The following is a 22,678-nucleotide window of genomic DNA, read 5'->3' as shown; positions in this document are numbered from 1 at the left end:
GTATGATTATTCTTGATTAGGATTACAAAATAATCAACTATATAGTGGAGATGAGGACACATAATTGTACTACAGAAATTAGGAATGAGTTATGATACTATCTACAATCTTATTTTTTTAGTGGAGAAAATATTATCTACAATCTTGAGTTGGATAGTTTGAGGTACATAAATTTAATATAGGATTCTATGATTAAACTTTTTAGGTACTTATGGATTTCATTCTATATATCCCATCATTGAATTGTTTGCAACTAAGAATTTGAAGTGAAAAGTTGATGAAGGATCATTGCAATAAAAAAATCACTAAGAATGTTCCATTCAATAAAAGTTCAAACCACGAGTAGAAAAATTCACTAGGAAGGGACATGAATTTTTTAAATAATGCAAGAGATATAACATATAGTAGGTCCCAAAATGCCGATTAAATTAACAGTTTTAATTATTTGAAATATTTCAACATGCTTTTTAGTAAAATAAATCCTCCATTACTTCAAAATAAACATTAGAAATATTGGTAATGGTTTTTGTGAGCACTATGTTTAGTGGAGATATACTTACAAGATTGTAAGTGACATTTTCTGATTACAAAGTAAGGTTTTATTTATCTATTTATTTATTAGTATGACTAGGGTAATTGACGAAAATAACAAATTTGATAAAATATTTAAATTCATAGATGTTCAATGGTTTGTGACGTATTATATATCTTGTGTTTTATAAAAATATTGGAAAAGTTTTCGGATATAATTGATTATGATATGAAAATTCAGTTAATTGAAACTAAAAACTTTCATCAATTTGATTTCAACTTGAAGGATTATTGAGAAAAGAAAAGCACACAATTAACTTGATGACTTAAGACAACGTGTCACACCCATCTCGAATCTTTTCACTAGGCCAGAGATGTGGTGTGAAGTCAACTAATATCACTTCCTCTTTTGAACGACACTAGCTGACCCTCAACCTTTAAATGAAAAAGCAGGCGAAAGCTAAAATATGTAAAACTTAAACACAACATGTAGCAAATCAGATTTGTTATCATCAAAACATTAACTAATTAATTAATTAATTTGAGACGGGTCAAAAAGTCAACACACTTCAATTATAAACATAGTACGTATTTAGTTCATCGTGAATAGATGGAAGGTACACCCTCAACATACATACAAGCTGACATAGATAATGTAAGATTTGAGTAGGCTGAATTTGTAGGAACGACCCAAATGTTCTATTGTGTAGAACAAGGCACTTTTGGTCTTTCTTTCTTTTTTTTTTTTTGTTAAACTTTTGGAGATCTATTTTCTTTTATATAAATTACATTTTGGATTAACACTACGAGTGGTAAGATATCTTTTACAGGAAATTCTAGATGTTTACGAGATGTCTACAAATTGAAACAAAAATAACAAAATACTTGCTAAATTTGTATGAAACAGCCCCAAATCAAGTTTGATCAGACCCAACCCAATCAAGTAGGGTCGGATGTTGTCCGCACATAACCAAACCCGAGTGGGGTCAATTTTAAGAAAAATCCGACCCGTTTACACCCCTATCTATTCATTTCTCTAGAAATCGATAAATAATAATAATATTAAAGAAAGAAAAAAGTAGAAATAGTAGAGGATATAATTATAAGAATTAAAGAACAAAAGAATACATTATATAAAAATTTCAAATTACATTTGTTTGTGTATGATATATTGTATCCTAAAACGACTACACAATGAGTCCTTAAAAACAATCTTAGTAACTTATTTTTGTCAACTTGTTTGAAATGAATCAGATTGAGAATCATTTACATTCTATGTTGTTGGTGAGGCATAGTCTCCGTACAATCGACACACTACCGCCCTCTGCAAAACTTTTTTTTTTTTTTAAATATTGTTTGAGGGAGAGAACTTTTTGACAAATGGTATCCACCAAAATTCTCAATTAGCCTCCAAAAGTTGGAAGATGATCTTCTAAAGGGCAAACAAGAGAAAAGAAGGGTACCAAGGCATAACTTACCGTGTTTGTTTCTTACTACTATTCACAAGAGCAATTCTTCTAATACGGTCGTAGTCTAGTGTGGTCGGGCCGTGGCAATTCAAGCGATTGCAGAGGGCTCGACAATCTTTGAAGGACCTCAAGTTAAGCCATGGATCATGCTTCTACAACAAAGTTTGTGATTTAATAAGAGTTATCCTTCCTCCCTCAAAGCAAAGTCGTTTTTGATTACTACTGCAGCGGCAGGCTTGGGTTTACCAAAAGGAATAGAGTACTTGATTGACTAGGGAGAAGCGCTAAATTCCCCTCATTTATCAAGGCCGAAGCATGGGCTCAAACGTTCCATCTGATATTTGTATCGATGTCAAAGATTGATCGATGATCCCTGTTCAGCATGGGTTCTTCCATATGTAGGCTCATTGGGGCTCTGGTCAACCCAACATGTTTTCTCCAAGCAAGTAATACTACGACAAAATGGCACACTGTCCTCCCTTCTCACCAATCACTGTGTTCAACGTAGTGTTTGCTGAAGACAAGCCAAATAAACATATTCAAAATCAGAAACTACAAATTTAATATTCTTGGAATTCATGTCATCTAGTAAAGAAATTTTACTAACAAGAATCTTATCATTCATCCAGTTACGCTATAAAAGAAGTGACAAATATACTTATGTGTATGTTATGTATGTATAAATACATTATAACCAATGGTTATGCTTCACATGTAGTAAATTACAATAAATCATTTAAAGTGGTTTTTATTGATCTTAACTTGTTTTCAAAAGTACTCCAACTTCAAGTGCAAAATGCTTCTAGTCGTGCCAAAAGCACTACCAATATATATAGCCTGGTAGTATCCAGGCCAATCGGGAAATAACATAATTGAAAGAACCTTTCAAAAAAATCAGCAGTAATTCATCATTCATGGCATAGTTGTGCAAAGACTGGGAAATAACTTTAAAAGTGCAGCAAAATTTGTACATCGTATCCAGAATATTTGCGAACTCACCAGTCCCACGAATTCTCAGGTTCCGAATTCTCGTCACAGAGATCAGGATGGGACTCACTAGGGCTGACCGTTGAGGACGGCCATTGATCTGGAACCATAAGAAAATATGTCGTCATAGCTTTTCTGAAACGCTTCTTGTATTGATGAGGTGAAATGACAGTAGGAGCAGCGTTCTTGGGCCCACCTAGAATGCCTGAGTTCTTCACCCAAGTTTCAAGATGCTTATCCCAAGTATATTGCCTCATAAAATCAATAATCCCCACAACCAGCTCTTGCTTTTCCTCATCCAAGCCAACCAAAAGTGAGTAGTCCATGACATCAATCGACTGCACCCAAAATTTGAGATACTAAATTAGTCAGGCATATAATCAAAATACACCAACCACCAAACTGAAGAACGATAAGATAAAACCTTGGATTTCGGTAATCGGTGCAAAATAATAAACCGCAGAGGCATGTTTTTATAAAATACAATATGTGAATTTCATATATCTAATTTATATTAATTCTTCTATATATAATCACACCCGTATGAAATATGATAAAATGTAGCAGCATATGTGTACAAGCTTCTCTTTTTCATGCTTTCTTTTCATATTTTCAAATTTTGGTTAGAAAAGTATCATTTTCAATGGTTGGAAAACATAGGAAAAAAAACACAGGTGAAAGTAGTGTTTATAAACTTAATTTTCAAAAACGAAAAAACAAAAATTAAAATAATTAATTAATGAGACCTTAAACTTGTTAGTGATATACGATTGAATTTGCCTCCAACCACTAGCTTAAACTTTTGAGTGAATTGATGATTTAAGATGGTATCAGCACAAGTGGTCCAAGCAGGTCATGTGTTCGAACTCCTGCATTGTTGTTTCTTCCCCAATTAAAATTGATTTCTACTTGTTTGGCCTTAAAATATTTGAAACCCACAAGTGAGCGGGTGTGTTAGTGATATATAATTAACTCTTAAGCTTTTGAATGAATCGGTGATTTAAAAAGATTTATATAACCCGTAGAATTAAGAAACTAATACCCTAAAATAAGTAAACCAGATCCCAAATTTAGACTTGATTTCTTAATCCTGCACCGTATTAACTTAACTTGTGGACCAAAATACCGAAAGTAATCTTTGAACAAAATATGAACGGGTCCAAGGTTTAAAGTATGCTGGAGCTGTCATTACAGAATATCTGCTGATATAGTGATAGAACACTGATATAGTGTTTTCTATTTAATTGATACCTTCAACAGAAATTACAATATAAAAGAACCCTAACCCTCTGCCCTTCCTCTATTTCAAGGAATGTTGCAGCCCAATATCTCACCAAAATCCCCCCCTTTCTTCCCTCCCCAACTCCCTATTTATAACTATCTCACTGTCTTATATAACTAACTACCCATTTATAACCATCTAACTACCTTATATAACTAACTACCCTTAGCCCTATCTAAATGTAGGTATCTATCATATAAGAAGGGGAAAAAATGGAAGCACAAAAAACATGTAATGTTAAATTCTATGGCATTGAGTATTCTGCCTATCATTTTGCAAATTAGAATGCAGATCCATAATATGGACAATCTCTACCAGTATGCAGTATTTATTAAAGTTAAAATTGAATTCTACAAAGTCTACTATAGCAGTAACATTATTCAACTAGGTACCATACAAGAGTTGAAAAAAGAATGGTTATTCATATACACAATATTTAGTAGCAGGAAGACACTAAAGATGTTTGAAATGAAAATGCAGGTTCATATAGATTGATTCAAGCCCATAACTCACATTGAATCCAGGAAACTCCGTTGAGAATATCAAGACTTTGGAAATGAAGTATTGTGACACCAAGAAGATAAATGAAACTTACAGCCAAAAACGATGTATCATTCCAAACAGCTCTTTCTAACAACCGCTTTGCCTTGCTGCCCAAAAATATTGGAGAAGTTGGCATAGATTCAATCAAATTCTGATCCAAAAGAACTTTATTTTTTCCACTTGTGTCGGGGTTATAGCGTGATCGAGAAGATCCTTTTAGGTCATAAAGTCGTGTCACATTATGCCGAAACAGAAGATTCTCCATGACTAAAACATCAACTTTGCATTCTTTTCCTCCCTTCAGATGTTTTGAGGACACCTTCAAGACAACACCAAAAAAAAAAAAACAAAACAAAACAAAAGTACAATTTCAATGTTTTTTTCCAAAGAAAACAAGTATTTAATTTGAACGATGTTTGTTTCCAAAGAAAATAATTATGCACAAAATTTCAATTTCAAATGTGATTTCAACCCAAATTACTCTCGATTATAAAATGGTTAATAGAATTACAAAACTAAATAAAAAAATCTCTTCCTCTAATGAATTAAGATTTTTTTAAAACATAGGTCATGGAGTATCATTTTTATATTTTAAACTCCCATCATATCCTTTTTAAAACTTTCAATAGAGGATTCACCACCAACTTCAATGTAACAAAATAAAAACATAAAAACATATTGTACCTGATACATCCCCACAACCTTTGCCAAGCAAGTTGGGCAACCTGTGCAAATTGCTTGAGACAAATATATAAAATAAGCTTTTGAAAACTGAATGAACGATTCCAACTCTATTTTTGTCACCTGTTTGATAATAAATCGCTCATCTAAAGTTTTGGCAAAAAAAACATTGCTTTTGCCGCCTTGGGCTCCCCACCTCCTACAACGACTAAGAGACCTTACAAAATCTAACTCTGAAGGGCAACACTTTTTTCTTAATGCCTCAAACCTCTTAGCAAAGTAGCACGTTATGGTGTATTTTACCGGCCCCAAAGGAGTCTCGTTTATAAAACAAACTCTTGTATGCAAATCCTTACTCATACAAACAAGATCCTCAAACTGAAGACTTTCGGTTCTAGGCATGGATAAAATGGTTTCTTCATTGGATCTAAGAGTTTTGTAGGCATCTGAACCTTCTTCATCACATGTTTTAATCGAGTTCATTTTAACAGAACCAATAACAGGCAAAGAGCGTGCAGTATCTGAAGCTTCCATTCCTTTAGCTGGCTCAGACATCTGAGCAATATACTCTGGCATAAGCATTGAATATGCAATAATGCTAGTGGGCTCCTCATCATAGACAGGAACAACGGTATCACTGGAACCAACATGCATTAGAAGCCGAAGATGGCTTTGCTTTTCCAATTCCCTATACGATGAAATGAAGACAGAACTGTAGTCAGAAATGTCAGACTTTGGAATATTTAACAACGAAATTTTTGTATTATATGCTGAAGGAGGCATTGATGTTGAATTTGGGATTGTCTCAACAGAATCATCCCTTGTTAAAACTAAGGCAGAATGAAGAAGGTGAGCTGTCTCTATTCTGTTAGCAGTACACTTTTCCATATCAGATTGTCCTGCCAAGGGCTCCAGAATGGCCGAGGTAGTTCGAGAAAAACTATCATCAAATATTAGACTATTTGGGTGAATTACACCTTTCCAAACAGCATCAAGAGTACCAGGTACAGTCATAATTGGATATTCTCCAACTGAATTAGCCCTTCGTATGCCTATTCCAACATCTACCGGGTCCAAATTAACTGGAGAAAGACAAAAATCATCCTCCTGTCCACCAAGATCAATATTCTTTTCTCGATCAGTTTTATTCAATCGGCTAATATTTCCTGAATTACCTTCTCTACCAAGACCAGCCTCACGCTTTGACTCTGCCGGTAGAGAATCATTATCACAACCACCAAAGAATTCATCACGTCCAGATGCCAGAGTCAATTCCACCAATTCTTCCAATGAATTAAGTTCCTTTTCCACAAGTATTGAGATGTCATTGCTCGAACCATCTGGGGAATGCTTCTTTCTCAAAGTGGCTACGTAATTTAAGCGCTGAACCCAAATATATGAAAGAAAGAGAATGTGCATATGCAGTTTATTGATCTCAAAAATATCAACAGTAGGTTGGCTGACTGTTGTCCCTCCAGATAGTAGTTTATTAAAATGCACCTATAATAACTGGATATAAATCAATAAAGCAAAGCAAAGCAAAGCATAAAGTTTCCTTCCCCACAAAGAAAGCTCCACAATGCAATGAAAATGACAACCTAGAAATATAACTGGCCTATAACAATCCATATTACATAATAGGAAAGTTGTTTGTTTATCTATAAAATTAAGACAATGACCATCTTTTGTCACGTAAGGTAAACTTTAGAAATGATGCAGAAAAAAAAAAACTACTTAATTCTATATTTCAAATAAGGTGTTCAAAATTTGACAGATAGGAGGATTACGCCATTAGGGAATATCACCCCAAGGGCATCAAGTCACTAAACGCCCATGAATGACTTATCAACTTATTTTCAGTTTCAAAACTATGATATGATTAGAAAAATAAAACCACAATCCAAAAATCTACCTCAAAATTTTCTTTCTCCATATTAATAATTTGCTCTAGTTCTTGAATATAATTGTTCAATTCATCTACTCCAAAATCTTCTTGCTCTGCGCCAGATTCATTCTTTGGAATCAGAGGAAGAGCTTTACATACTTCACCAAATAGAGTTTTAGCCCTGTTATGTACCTAATAGAAGAGACCACCGATTAGTCTTTCAACATTTAAAATCAATGGCTTAAGTCTCCAATTGACGTATAATTCAAGGTTGTTGCACCTCATTTGCTTCCTTATTAATCCACTCCAGATTATTAAGGTGAAATTCAATCATGGATGGTGGGATATGAACGGACTGAACATTGATTGCTGCATAGTGGAAGCAAGCAACCGTTCTTCCAAACCTGCAGATGTGAATGATAGATACACATAAGGATGTTTTTAACTGGAATCTCAAACATTTTTCTTTCCTTTAACAGAAAATTAATTAGAACTTCCATTCCAATGAAAGAACGGAAGAAAACAAATGGTAAGTGTCCAACCCAAAGCCAAAATAACATTCAAGATAGCAAAAGGAATCCAATTTATGAAAATTACACAAAAGGAACTGGAAAACTTCAGTAATAAGGACCTACCAGCAGAATATGACCATTGGTGGTTATAGAAGAGATTAATGCTCTTAAACAAAATTATTATTTAAAAATTAAGAAAGAAAGAAATTATTTAAAAATTCTCCTCATCAACTATGTTTTGTGTAACGTTTTCAACTTATAGATAGAAATTTCTAGTCTCAAATAAAAAATAATGATTAAAACAAAAAAATCTCGTTAGTTCAAGGTTGATGATTGTAATGCAGTAACAAGAAACAAGTCTAGTCCAACCATCCAAAGCCTCCACCTTTCAAAATTGACGACATTGTTTCATTATCATTTTGATATGGGCTTGAACACATAGGCAAACACGGTCAACGTTTATGAAATTAAAAAACGGATATAAAGTAAACTAGTTGACTTCCAGTCGAGCTCAGAACTGACCAGGCAGTGACCATCAACCTTCATTAATGGAGAAGTGAAATAATATGAAAAGGGAAAAAAAACCGTACCCATAGAACCGGAGACAATCTCTATGAAGGAAATGACCACAACCGGCAACACGGCTGGCAGCTGCATTATTTGAAAAACTTAACTCCAAAAATTTACCAAAAGATAAACCCCAGGCGGCATCAGACATAATAACTCTCCGGGTGGCTGGTGGGAAACCATTGGTTCGAGGGCACTTCAAACACCGATGCCACATCCAAATTTTACCTTCAGGTTCCCCCGGTAAGAAAAAGTCAGGGAGCTTCTTAGCAGATATCGTAAGGCTACCTTGTGGATGGGTGTAACAATGAACATGTGCCTCAGATGGCATGCCACATGAATGGCATCGATAATTCTGCCAATGCAAATATAATAAATATAATGCTTTCAGCTATGGAAAAAACATTTCTTTTATCACCAGATCATTTATACAGGTAAGAAACAGATGAGTATATTCTTAAAAGGGTGGAGAAACTAAAGGCCAAGGGGTACAAAAATCCACTCAAAGAAGGATGATGAATATTATCAAGCTAGAGCTTAAAAATCATCAAAAGACCATTTTACCTGATCAAACAAATTATCTCGTAAAAACCGACCCAGAGGCTTGTCAAAGCTCCCATAGTATTTAATTCGTAACAGGTGAGCACGGTCACAAATAGTTCCCTTCCACACACAGCGTGTGGACAACGACACCAAGATGTTTTGTTGGTCAGAAGGTGACAAGGGGAAATCTTCCCTTGAAGACTTGGTGGTCACTAGATCAGTATTGAAGTTTTCAGGTCCTTGAGATGTTGAATTATTAGGACTTTGGGTATTTGCATCCAACGAATTCCTGTTCATTAGGACTTTAGTGTTAGCATGTCGACTTGAAGCCTCGCGTTTACCAGAACTAGAAACTGGATCATCATCTTCCCCTGCTTCTTCCTTGATGTTCATCATGCCCATTGAATATTCTTTGCTGTAAAGACTTCTCTTTCCTTCAGAATCAAACATGGAGGAAATCATAGTAGAAAAATCCTGCTTCAAAAAGGAAAAGGAAGGGGAGGTAGCATTGGACTCTAATAAACTTGAGGTGGGTTCTAAAGAGTTCAAATTGACAACATTATGACTAATTATAGACGAGTCTCTAGACGAAACAGCATCTTTTCCAGATTGCCCGATTTCCATGATAGGTTCAGGCTCTGGAGACTTTACTGGCAATGGGCAAGTAAAGCCAGGTATTGCGGAGATAGACCTGTCTACATTTGATGGATTATGAGGAAGAGCAACCGTTATTGGGGAATTCAATGGGAGCTCTGGAACTGAAGCACCTTCATCAGCCAGAAAACATGTTTCTAGAGCCAGGTGATAGGCAGCGAAAGTTGCATATTGGACAACGTGCTTAACTTTTTTGAGTTCATCCCCACTGGCACCCCTGAGCAAAATCTGAAGCCAAAACAGTTTGTTGACGTTATTTCTGACTGTTATATCTAGTAAGTCTGGTCAGATAACATTGCAGAGAAAAGCACTGGCTAGTTCTATAGAAAAAGTATTAACTGTAAATTGGGTAAATTATAATGCCATGCTATTTCGACACGCTCTATAATGATCTACTAATAGAAGAGGACACTAAATTTAAAACAATCAATATCGCAGTATCTCCTACATTGAATTTGCTACTACAAAAAAAAAAAAATTAATTGCACCCATTAATAACCATTTGGTTTTAAAAATTAAGCTTATAAATACTACTTCTACATATGAGTTTCTTTGTTTTATTGTCTACTACCTACTAGTGTTTTCAAAATCTAAGCCAAGTTTTGAGAACTTCACAAACTAGTTCTTAAAAACTTATCTTCATTTCTCGAAGTTGGCTAAGAAGCCTACTGTTGCTTCAAGAGAGGTAAACTGTAGTCAAGAAATTGTTAGCACAGTTTCAAAAGACAACCACCTTCACCAGAAGAATTGTATCACGTGTTAAAGACAACGCATACTAACGTACTGGTCTTTTCACTCAAGAAATTAAAAACTGAGAATCTACTTTTAATGGATCTGTATACTCCAGGATTTAAAACTACAACAAAATTGTTTTAGATAAGTGTTGGTCAGAAAGCATTTAAATCCTGCTAAGAGACAACTCAGTTGCACTGCCATACAAAATGAAAAATCGTCTAATTATCTAGATAAAGACAAAATTTTCAAATCCTCCCCCTAGGGAGACGGGCAAAGTCTTGGAGCTTTGCCATTTTGTAGGGAATCTGAATTGAGGGAAGTAATAGAAAATTTAGAGAGATTGAGAGACCGGACAATAGAAGATTGGGAGGCGGCAAGTTCCACGCCAACTTGTAAAAGTCAGTCTCTTAGCCTTTTCACAATTATGATGAACTTGGTTTTAAACTATGAGCATGACATTCGTTTGTTCTCATTTAAAATAATATTTCTTCTTGTTGATAACAAAGACTTACAGTACAACAAAGAGGCTTTGGACATCCCTCAAAGAACATCAAGGTCTTCGTTGATTTCTTGCCACCTTGGCCATCACCACTATCATGCTCTTCAACAAAGGTCTCCACGCGAAATGCATCACAATAACCGAGTTTTAGCGATGCAACGTGATCGACAGTAGGAATTATATTTGCCCCAGTGCAGCAAGCAATACGCTCTAAAAGTGATCTTTTAATATTTAGAACAAGAGTGATGTTTTTTGAAAGAAGGTACTCCTGAGCATGGCGAGACACTGATTTCTCTACCAAAAGAACATTAGGATGATGAGCATCAATCTTAGCAACAGCCATCTTCAAATGGTCAAGTTCCTGGATGTACATACAAGGAACCCATAAAGAAAAATAAGTATACCAAGTGTCATAACTCCTTAATTATTGATCGCCAGTACATCAACAGGACATAGGAGTTGAAGTACAAGAAATCTACAGAGTAAAAACTTCAATATACAAACCTAATGAAAAGGATAAGGGTAAACAGTTTGAAACCTGCTGCAACAAAGTATCAAAACTTGACAAGTGATTGGTAACACGTTGATACTCCAAAGCTCCCCCAAGGACAAAAAAGCGTGGTTTAGATATTCCTCTCGTCATCCGCCGGTGTGCTACATTCTTCTTGCAGATGATGCCTTTAACAATGATACTGCAAAAGTATTGTAGCCAAATCAAACCAAAAAACCCTTATAGTTACACAGTAAGGATAGACCACCAATTGTTATACAATATAGCAGGAGGAAAAAGGGTGAAGTGGCACGTGCACAAGGGGATGGAAGTGGAGGAAGTGGAAACCACCTAGGTGGGGACCATAGTTAGTTACATGGGAAGAGATTAAAAGGGAAAGAAGGAAGGGAAGATGGGAGTGATTATTCTGTTCTAGAAGTGAAGGTTGTAGTTTCCTGGAGTTCAGGGAATGCAGAAGTGTACAGTTATCTATAGTTCTAATTAGTTTGATTCTTACTTTTCGTGGTTTTCTGTCTGTTTGTGATTTGGCTTTGATTTGGTTAAATTCTGTATATAAGCTCGTGTTTTACTGTGTTTTGAAGACTGTGCAAAAATCATGAGAGTACTATATCCATGTAAGAAAATGAATTCTGCAATCCACAAAATAGGCACTGACTTGCTAGACTATAACCTGATCCTTGGACAAATATTGAGAGTACTATATCCATGTAAGAAACAAATTCTATAGTCCACAAAATAGGCACTGACTTGATAGACTATAACCTGATCCTTGGTCAAATATTGAGTCAATATTCAAGCAATCAACTGACGTTCGTATATGAATAAAATATAGTTTAAATGGACCTTTATTGGTACATGGAGTGAATTTACCTCTCACTACGCTTTCCACCAGCAACGCATTTAACCTTAACATATCCACCAGGATCCATACCTCCACTCTTGCTCGTATCTGGCTTCAGAACTGCAGCTGCTTCCCAGGACAGATATGTTATTATATCTAGCCAGCCATCTTCTCTGGGTGCATCACCAATAGGAAGATTCTCGGCCTCCAAAAGTTGACTGACGAGAGCTCTAAAATGCCCTTCTACCACATTTTTTGCAGTTTTCTTGTAATCCTCACTTGATTTTCCCTTCATGGGGCATTCTCCACTGCTTAAGGAAGAATGAAGATATCCCCATTCACCTGGAGCACAGACATCATCGTCATCCTCAAACAAAAGAGCCTTTTCATCCTCCTCATCTTCTGGCTCTGGGGGAAGCCAGAGAATCCCATTGTTCTGAAAATCCATTGGTTCATGATTTTTATTTTGCATCGCATAACTAGGAAAATCACATTCAGAGCCTTTGTCATTTTCATCAGAGTCTTCACTAGATTCCTCATTACCCCTTGGAGACTGAGTGTCAAAATTCACAGGTGAACCCTTTGTGCTTGTGTTCTCTCTCTCAAGATTCGAACCTTCATCAATGTTTACAGCACAATAATAATCATCAGACTGGGAGATATGCCTGGATTCGGAATCTGAGCGATACATTCCATAATAATAATCATCATCTTCATCATCACTCCTACAGGAAATTACAACAGTTAATAACAATCAACAATGACCTGAATATAAATATCAGATGAATAAAATGGTAGAGAAGTCCATATAATGGTATCTATTCATAATTACAGGCATGCATCGGCTAAAGCACATTGCTTATAACTTATAAGAACGCAACTACAGAGGAACAAGTAGAGCTTCAAAAGAATTAAAACAACCGGGATCCAATAGCATCGTCTCTAGCACAAATAAAGAGGGAGGTCTAAAAAGTGACGAGAACTTAAATCATCGCTCATTCAAACAGATTAAGTGATTGGATATTAGAAACTTTAATATTATATCCACACTTAAAAACTCCCTTCATTCTTTTTACTACAACACATCGTTCGCCGTGTGGGCTTGAACTTTTGCACAAAGTCCTATAAGTAGTTATCATTACAAAATAGGAAGAAAAGGAAATTTAAGAAATTCCAGCACATGATTTCTTACTCACATAACATGTCAAATTACTACTCAATACAAAAACTTCAGATAATGGATAGTAGTTCTAGTAAATTTTATATTAGTTTAATTCTCATTTTTCCTGAACTTTCAAGGTTATTCCATTTCAAACATGAATAATTAGATTGTCATTTTTTAATAATGGGAAGTCAAACCTTTGCTCCCGGGGGACCTATGCTTGCCCTACGGGCCAGACCTGGGAAGCATCAAAGGTTTAGAATATCTAGTTTACTCCTGAATATTTTAAGAATCTTTTAGTGTAAGGTTTAGAATACCTAGATTAGTTTTGTTGAAATATGTTCATCTAATATTCACTTACCCAAAGCTCATCTCTAACCTATGCGGTTTAGTTCTAGTACTTTGAAACTATGTAAAATCAAAATAAACTGAAGGACCAAAATATCATTCCTTAGGCATTTAAACTTACAATTTTCTGTCCAATAGATCCCTCAATTTAAAAAAGTATCTCAACCGCCCTTGATTCAGGTACCTACTAGACACAGTTAAAATTTTAAGGTTTCATCACCCCTATTATAATTTTTAAATATTTTGAATATGTTGAGGACAAATTAGACACAAAAGTAAAAGTTAAGATATGTGTTAGTCAGATCAATAAACATCTTTAATTCAATGACTAAACTAGCAATTTAAGACATTTCAAAAGTCAGTGACATTTGGAGATAGTTTAGTAGGACGAAGGTGATAACTAAGCCTCGGAATACCTGTAATAGCCATAATAACTGGATGATGAAGTCATGAGAGAAGTAGTGCGATTTATGGTCTTCCCATTTCTTAAATTGTCATGCTCATCTGCCATGGCAGCAGAACAATAGGGGTCATAATATTGACGACCAGTTGAGCAAGGCGTTGAAGCAATATGGCTGATTGCACTGTGACAAGTGTAGCCGGATTTGGTGCTGCCCATGCTAGTAGATGAAGATGATAGACTAAGGGCGGAGCTGGTAGCTTTATCCCCATCTTGCAGCGAAGATGGTTCCTTCCCCCACTGTTTGAAGCAATAATTACAAACTCTGATCTTTTCAGAATCCTCGCGAGCATTGGTTGCATCGGTGGATGGAGCAGGAATGAAGTTTGCAGTACACCTAGAACAGAAAACTCGACCACAGCGACGGCAATGATGCCGCCGGTTGATGAACGTGAACTGAGAGTCGCACTCATAACATACTCTGCAGCTCTTGTCGGGCATCCAAAAGTCCCTCGAGACGTTTTCTGGGTCGGACCTCCATGGCATCCACGACTTCACCAAACCCACAAGGTCTGATATTTTGTTTTCAGGATGGCCCATTCGAAGACGTGGAATCCACCGGCCCCCACTCCACTCATCCCACTCTGCTTATCCGGCACCTCATTGCTCTTTCGATCTAATATTAAATCACGCCCTACGAAATTCTGCACATCATCAACTTTATTATTTTTTATTATTAGTATTAGTATTGATACCGCACTCATTGGTGTATCAATCTAATGAGTACGTAATGTAATGAAAATTTTCTTGCAGTCCAACTTATAACATTAAACTCATTATATTTTTACAATCTTAAAAGAAAAAACATCTCTTTGTACGTTTTACAACCTTCCTCACTCATGTCAACATCTTCGGATTTCAAGTAATACTAATCATATTCTAACTCTTCAAACAACCTTTTTATGTCGATGACTTCCCTCTCTCTAAGTTCTTGCTCTGCAACTGCAAAAGCAGTTTTCCATTTTCTTACTGTAAATTGCTAAAAAAAAGTGAACTCTCTGAAAAACTTTCCTGCTCATGTTTCTCTTCCTTTCTTGAAATATTATTAGAATGCATTGTCATATTTCCTTTTTCTCTTCTACTCTCTAAATAAATAAAAGAAAAATACTTAGGTGTATTTTAGGATGATTTCTCCCTTTCCAAAACGGCTCTCATTTTTTCACGAAACTATTTATACCTCCAACTTTTCAATCTCAAAAAATTATCTCACTTCTTCTTTTCTTCCTCTTAATTGATTAAGAGGTAGTTGCAAGTACACCCATCACTCCAAACTATTAACACATATTATACAATACAAAAAAAATTGAATATAACAATATTAAATTTAACTCTCAGAGACTATGAATGATAGGCAATATCATCCAAAGAGTATATCAACTATAGAATTGATCATTAATATGAATCGATATAGAGTTTATCATTAGAAATGAAGTCTATCACCAATTGACTGGTTATATTTACAATTCTCTAAAAATATTCTTACACTTGATTATTAGTCATGGATGTGCTATTGATTTCCAACTAACCAATTTAATCTATCTTTATATCTTGGATTATTTGGCTCCCATCGATACATAGGTGAACGATTGTTATTAGATCACTCATATTTGAGGTTCTAATTCGTAATAATTGATATTTCCGTCCATTATAACTTACAATGGTTACTAATCATTCTCTCTTTTTCTTTATTAACGTGTTTAAACTTTTCTAATCATCGCTTCAAATAGAAACTATTATAATGGAGAGACTACAATCACTAGAGGCTAATTACCAACTCAACACTCATATGTCTTCCACGACCCAACATATCTCTTTGTTTCCAACTTCTCTCTTAACCTTTTCATTCATTTCTCTACAAAATTTGTCTACTACTATTTCAAGTACGGCATACGACCTGTGCTTGTTAACTTCAGCATATAATAAAACTAATTAAGTACTTGTAAATAAATAAGTAAAATATTAAACTCTCACGACGTTGTTTGCCAGAATTTTCTTTTTTCTAAAAGAAAAAGAAACAAAAATCCATTTTCACTACCCACACTGAATAATAGGTTTAAACATATTTCAATGAATGAAGCTGTTGAAAAATGAATATATATATAAAAAGAATGAAAGAAGAAAAATGCATGAATTGAATAACATTACCAAATCACAGCGGGTGTTATTTTCCAGGGGAGTGAATCCAGCGAACTTGACGCAACGAAACATTCATGCCGCCAAAATCTGATGTGCAAACAGAAGGAAGACACAATTAATTATAGCGGAATTGAATACCAGCATGCAAGGCGGATACGTAGATTATGGAACGATCAATGATGTGGAATTAAGAACGTTATATGATAAGAGAATCAGAGAAATGGAAATGAATGGCGTAAGAAGAGAGCAGGCAAAATTAGAAGAGAAAACGAAAGGCGTTAATGAAAGGAAAAGAGGGAAGGAATAATGAATTGTCGGAACCTATGAAAAAAGGAAGATGATGGAAATGAATGCAATTGGAGGAGGATGATTTTGTGATGTAGTGGTATGGATAGAGAGAAGAAAAAAAAAAGAAAGAAATAAAAGCTGTGGAATTTTGAGGCGGTTTTGTTGTTTGTTTGATTGAATGTAGGTCGAGGGGGGGGCTTTTCTTCAGTTGAACTCTGTTGTTGATTATTGTTTGTTTCGATCACGTTCTGGAAATCAGGTAATGGCGACTCCAATTTCTCTCTCCAATCGGTTGTCTACTTTTTCTTCTTTAGCATTGCCTTTTTTTGGGAATTATGAGGCATTTGGGGTGCTACGACTAGACAGACAGAAAGAGAGAGAAATAAGTTTTCTTTTCTTTTTCTATTGAATTTTCATCGGTTGTTTTGTTACCCATTTCAAGGAATGACGTCGTTCCTATTTTGTTGCCCTTTTCTCTTCTTCCTTCATAATATAATATCCTCTTTTATCTTATTCTTATTATTGTTATTATACATTTCAAATTATTTTATGTAATCAAACGTGTATCATAAGTTAACAGTACAGTTATCGAATTTCAAATTTGCTATTTTAACAATTTAGAAAATGTAATTATATAGATCCTACTATCATAAATGAAATTTGTTATAGTCCAAAATTTTGTTGTAGCTTGTAAATATTTTAATTTATTTTTTTATTTTTAAAAATAATTAAATATCTTATATTTATTTTAATTTTAATTTTAATCATATTCAAATATAAATTTTCTCTCGTAACCTATAGTTTTAATGAGTATCATATACAAATTAAATTTTAATCTATAGTTTTAATATGAATTCAATTTACGTCAAATTAATATTTGAACTAATTCAAATATTACATCTCTCACTTGAATCATATCCAAAATTAAATCTATATAATAAAGTTTAATTAAAATATAAACTTTATGTTATACATTATACTAATTCTTAAAGTAAATTTGTACATTTCAAACTATAACCAATATAAATAAATAACATTACCATTTACGAGCTAGGAAGAGGACCTAATGGACCTACAAATCAAAAACTACAATGATATGAGATTAATTGGCTAAACTCAATAACACTATTAATCAATATTCGTTAACTGTGTGTACACTACATTGAAGACTCACAACTGAACTTTTTTCAGTGTAGATATTTTTGTCACGAACATGAGTTCATATTACACTCAGAATTAAGACAAAGTTACCCGTGTCATTCTAATGAAATAGAAACTCAATTAATTAACGAAGTTACATCTAGTGGTACTATTTCATGGTTTGGTCTTATGTAAACTCATTGCATATGATACCCTAACTCACATGTCACCTACACAAACGTGTTGGATCATTGCGTATATATCAAATACAAAGTGAGTCGTATTCATAGTGTTACCAAGATAAGATACTCAACATTATCCTTATACTATATACTCTTTAAACTGATCTTGTCACTACATACTCTTCAAGACTATCAAATAATCTTGGATGTTAGTTTATTTGATTTAGGTTATTAAAACAAAACTAATAATATAATCAATAATACATATTGAAATTATAATAATGACACTTTATTAATAGCGATCTATGAATTATATTTACAATTTACGAGTTTTGGAACATAAATTCCAACAACTTTTTCACAAATGTTCAAATAATAATCAAATCAACGTCAATGTCCAAATTTCGAATACATTTAAATATTCGATATGTAATCGATACATTTAGAAATAAAACCTACTCATTGATCTAAACTTTATATTTCAACAATTGTCATTAAAATTGTAATAAGAATTGTGAAGGCAATTTCAACAAATCTCAACACTAATTTCTCAAATAATATGTACATTGCATACAAAGAAACACAGGATGCTTCAAGAATTCAAGAATCAAATTCAAATGATTACCCTCCAGCTGAATTAAAGGATTTTGCAGAAAAATGGCAAAATAAAGAAGAGAAGAAAAAGAAATGAAAATAACCGTTAGGGAGGTTCGAAACCGTCACCAGGAGGTCACGCGCGCGGATGACACGCTGATTTTCGGAGAGTTGCAAAATATTTACGCTTTTGCCATCCATTTTATGAAAGAAAATCTTTTTTGCATCAGTTGAGTTTCGAACTTGTCACCCCGGAGTGCCGCGCGCGAGTGGATGGATGAAACGTGGAAAGCAACTGATAAAAGGTTGATATTTTCGCAGCAATTGGGATTCGAACTTGCGGCCGAAGTTTTGCGCTCGTGAATATTTGAAAACTTTTTTGCTTATTTACAATTTTGTCCTTGATCTTCAAATTGTCCGTTTTGCTTCGCTTGGACTTCATTTGTGGTGATTTTTGCTGCGTTCGATTCGCAATGGAGCTTTATTTTATAATCTGCATTAAAATATATAACAAATAAATCTATGCATGTTATGTTATGGTAAAGAAATTACACATATAAAATTGGATTAAGTTTTGCCCCAACAACTAACGAGGCACTAATGTTGAGCGAGAGCGACACTGATCTAGATAACTAGAGGTTGAGTGAGAAAGACACTAATTTTTATGCAAGGTATTGAGTGAGAGGAGACTACTTTTTTCCGTGCACGTGAATATATTGTTGGATAATTTCATTAAAAATTTTGACGTCACCAAAGGATCGTTCAACCATTTTTTTCAAAAATTGAGTCATTTGACACTTTCTCATTCAGTTACAGGTCAATAATCCGATGGACTCTATGTAACATATGTGTATTTGTTTTTAGTCTTTATCTTTTATTTATTTTCCACCATTATTAGTAGGGTCAAGTAGAATGTACTATATTTTAATTTTCTATTTATTTGCCTGATTTTGTTAATAAAATTATATTTAAGAGAGAAGAAATTGAGGGAGTATTTGATGACCGCTGTATTCTACGTAAAATACGCGACACAAATTCTCTTGAAAAAGTAGAAAAGGGCAAAAAAAAAAAAAATATTCCAAATATTATATATATTATTAGTTTGCCAAAAAAGCCATGATCACAACACAAATACAACATAAGCAATACAAACTTATAGATACTCTTAAGTTTGCATACACGATACACATTATTAAGAAAAAACCATACTTTGTAAATTTGTGTTCTTAGGCTTTAAATTGTTTCATGAGAGCGTGAATGACATTGTTGTCAACTTGGAAAGCCTTGGTGAGAACATCAATCGAGATTGGAGGATCCGATCCGAAAACAGCATTAGCAATGGTAATAACACCTGGGTTTTGGCTGCTAAGTCCAGCAAATGCAAGAGCGGGAGAATGTCCAACATTAAATTGAAAGTGAATGAGGCCAATAGGGAACACAAAAACATCTCCTTTGTTCAAAACTTTTGTGAAGAGTTTATTGGGATTGGATGTGACAAAGCCAACGAGGAGAGTGCCTTCCACAACCACGAGAATTTCTGTGGCTCTCGGATGGGTGTGGGGTGGGTTTAGTCCGTACGGGGCGTAGTCAATACGAGCCAAAGAGATGCCAAGAGTGTTGAGTCCAGGAAGTCGATCTACATTTACCAGAGTCACGTTTGAGCCTTGTTTATTCATGGTATTTCCAGCTATGTTGAGCCCTCGAAAAAGAAAGTCTTCTGCTCTCACAAGCTTTGGGTTCTTGCAGAACTTCCCATTCACAAATACTACACTCAAACAAAATCCATGAAAATATATTTCAACTTTGAATTTATATAAATACTATATTAACGTTCGGATCTATTTCATATCGATTTTGGTCCCATTGAATATTAATTTATTTTTATTTTCAAACAATTAAGTCTATTTTTTTCGTGGGTTTTTGACAACCCTTCCCAAAGAACGAAAATTAGAAAATTAAAGGTGAAACACGTAAATGATTATCAAACAAGACCCTATTTTAGATTCACTTTTTAAAGCTTTTTATCAATTTTAGAGTTTATATTTATTCTCTCTCCATGTTCCATTATAACTCCTCACCTATATTAATATGGATGGTTTTGAAAATTTTGTTTGATTTATTATTAAGATGTGAAATAGAAACTAATGTGTATCAATAATGCATATAATTAGAAACCAAATTGTTATTAAATAGACGCAAAAGGTGTCAAACATTACAAAAAGTAGTAGTTAAGGGTGCATTCTTTGTCTCATCTATTACCACTAACTTCTTTGTTTTTTCTTCTTCACAATAAGAAAATAATTTTCTAATCAATTTATATTAAAAAAGATTATTCTGACTTAAAACAACAAACAAGAATCAATTTATATATAAAAAAGAAACTGATTGAAGTTAAAATTGAGTTTATTGTATGATAAAAGAGATAAGAGCATATACCAGCAGAGTTAGGCTCATCAGCTGCAACACAGAAGTCCTGAAGAGGACTTGGATCAAAAGCAGAGGCAACAAAAACTGTTACTTGCAAAACCAAAAGAAAAGCAGCAGAAGGAAAACCAACACTGATTGTGATCATTTTTTTCTCTCTTTGTTTTTTTTGTTCAATAATTCTTTTTAAACTGTTTAACTGATGAGAAAATTCTGTAATGGATTGAGTTGTATTTATAGAGATAAATGGAACTGAATTGGTCAGGCTTTGTTCACTGGAAGTAGATCAAAAGCTAAGAAAATTAAATCTTCCAACTTTACCCACTCAATTGAATAATGTTACAACCACGAACCTTTCTTCAACTACTCCATTTAAAATAGTCATTAGTTTGAAAGTTATAAATACTAATTAATTTCTACCTAAGATTACCAAAATAATAATAATAATTTTAACCTAATTGGGATTTATAATCTTCACTTATAAGCTCTCCCCTTGTTCAAGTTGGGTTCTAGTAACTACGTATTTTTTATATATTTTTTCTACTAAACTTTATCTTTAATATAGTATGACTAATTCTATCGTTAAAGTGAGTATAATTTAATTGGCATAGTGTTTATACTATTAAACTCGAGTTTCAATTCTAATTCAATATGTACCTATAAAAAAGAACTTAGTCCAACTGCCATTATTCAAATATTGTGTCAAAATCATAATATAATGATATATAACATGAGTAAAGTATTGAATGTTAAGAATATTTGAACATGATAGATATTTAATGTTAAGAAATGTTGTATCAAATAAACTTTTGTTGTCATGAAATTTCTTATTTGTGACTTTTGTTGTCATTTTTATTTATTTATTTCATAAAAGTAAAAATGGCTAAAAGATTTTTGATCGTTATTGATTTATTAGATTTCATAATATTTTAAATTCAAATGTTATGGAATCTAATTCCCAAATAATGACAATCACTGATTCAGTATTTTCCTATGGTTTATATTTCAAATTATTTTAAAAAAATTATTAGATAATGTATAGTTATTTTAATATATATTTCAAATTATACCATTATTTTGGTTGATTTTTATTAAAAAAATTAATTTATTATATCTCTTATATCAAATAATTATGTTTTTGCATTGTGTTTTTTAATTTCGTTAATATTTATTTTTATTTTAATTAAATATTTTATTTCTAGTCATCCTTGTTGTGCATGTCTAAATCAAAAAGTATAATACGTGTTTTATACTCATTTATGTAGGATAATACGTGTTTTACAGATACAGTGTATTTGCATAATGCAAATAATAAAATCAAATATAACGCAGTCACAGATACAATATTTGCAAACTACAATTAATTTTGAAAAGTATTAACTAATTTTTCGAAATTGATAAGATTTTCCCAATATCTCTTAAATATATGCCTATAATTCATAACAATTTTTTGGATTTTTAATATTTAAATCAAATTAACAGCATTTATTTATTTAGTTCATAAAACTTATGTTTAATAAATATTTTCTCTAAAAAATTGCCAAAACATTTTCAAACGGTTCCTCAATCGTTAGATTTTATAATATTTTGAATTCAAATAATATGAATCTAATCCCTAAAGTAATGACAATCACTAATTGAGTACTTTCATATGATTTATATTTCAAGTTATCTTAAAAAAATTATTAGATAATACATAGTTAT

At 33.5% G+C, this 22,678-nt stretch overlaps 2 protein-coding genes across 3 annotated transcripts; both read right to left on the bottom strand.

Annotated features, from left to right (window-relative positions):
* Positions 1 to 1,636: 1,636 nt before the first annotated feature.
* LOC101210605 (1-phosphatidylinositol-3-phosphate 5-kinase FAB1B) lies at positions 1,637 to 16,868 on the bottom strand. 2 transcript variants are annotated; one of them, XM_011661939.2, is made up of 14 exons: positions 16,668 to 16,855; positions 16,356 to 16,433; positions 14,167 to 14,854; positions 12,270 to 12,965; positions 11,427 to 11,580; positions 10,902 to 11,249; positions 9,022 to 9,882; positions 8,481 to 8,812; positions 7,659 to 7,782; positions 7,406 to 7,570; positions 5,497 to 6,993; positions 4,865 to 5,131; positions 3,000 to 3,325; positions 1,637 to 2,514 (listed from the first exon to the last, which is right to left on the bottom strand). In XM_011661939.2, exons 3-14 carry the CDS (start codon positions 14,748 to 14,750, stop codon positions 2,484 to 2,486), a joined length of 5,385 nt encoding a protein of 1,794 aa, XP_011660241.1. In that variant the 5' UTR covers positions 14,751 to 14,854; positions 16,356 to 16,433; positions 16,668 to 16,855; the 3' UTR covers positions 1,637 to 2,483. The 2 variants fall into 2 exon arrangements, with proteins under 2 accessions (XP_011660241.1, XP_031740970.1); XM_031885110.1 differs by lacking the exon at positions 1,637 to 2,514 and having other exon boundaries at positions 3,186 to 3,325; positions 4,783 to 5,131; positions 16,668 to 16,868.
* A 2,747-nt stretch (positions 16,869 to 19,615) lies between these two features.
* Positions 19,616 to 21,183, bottom strand: LOC101218696 (germin-like protein subfamily 1 member 17). Its single transcript, XM_004142504.3, has 2 exons — positions 20,987 to 21,183; positions 19,616 to 20,315 (listed from the first exon to the last, which is right to left on the bottom strand). Exons 1-2 carry the CDS (start codon positions 21,120 to 21,122, stop codon positions 19,777 to 19,779), a joined length of 675 nt encoding a protein of 224 aa, XP_004142552.1. The 5' UTR covers positions 21,123 to 21,183; the 3' UTR covers positions 19,616 to 19,776.
* Positions 21,184 to 22,678: the final 1,495 nt, after the last annotated feature.

This window comes from Cucumis sativus, chromosome 1 (assembly GCF_000004075.3).
Source record: "Cucumis sativus cultivar 9930 chromosome 1, Cucumber_9930_V3, whole genome shotgun sequence".
Taxonomy (NCBI): domain Eukaryota; kingdom Viridiplantae; phylum Streptophyta; class Magnoliopsida; order Cucurbitales; family Cucurbitaceae; genus Cucumis; species Cucumis sativus.
Note: the sequence above shows the minus strand (reverse complement) of the source record. Positions and strands in the feature narration are given on the sequence as shown.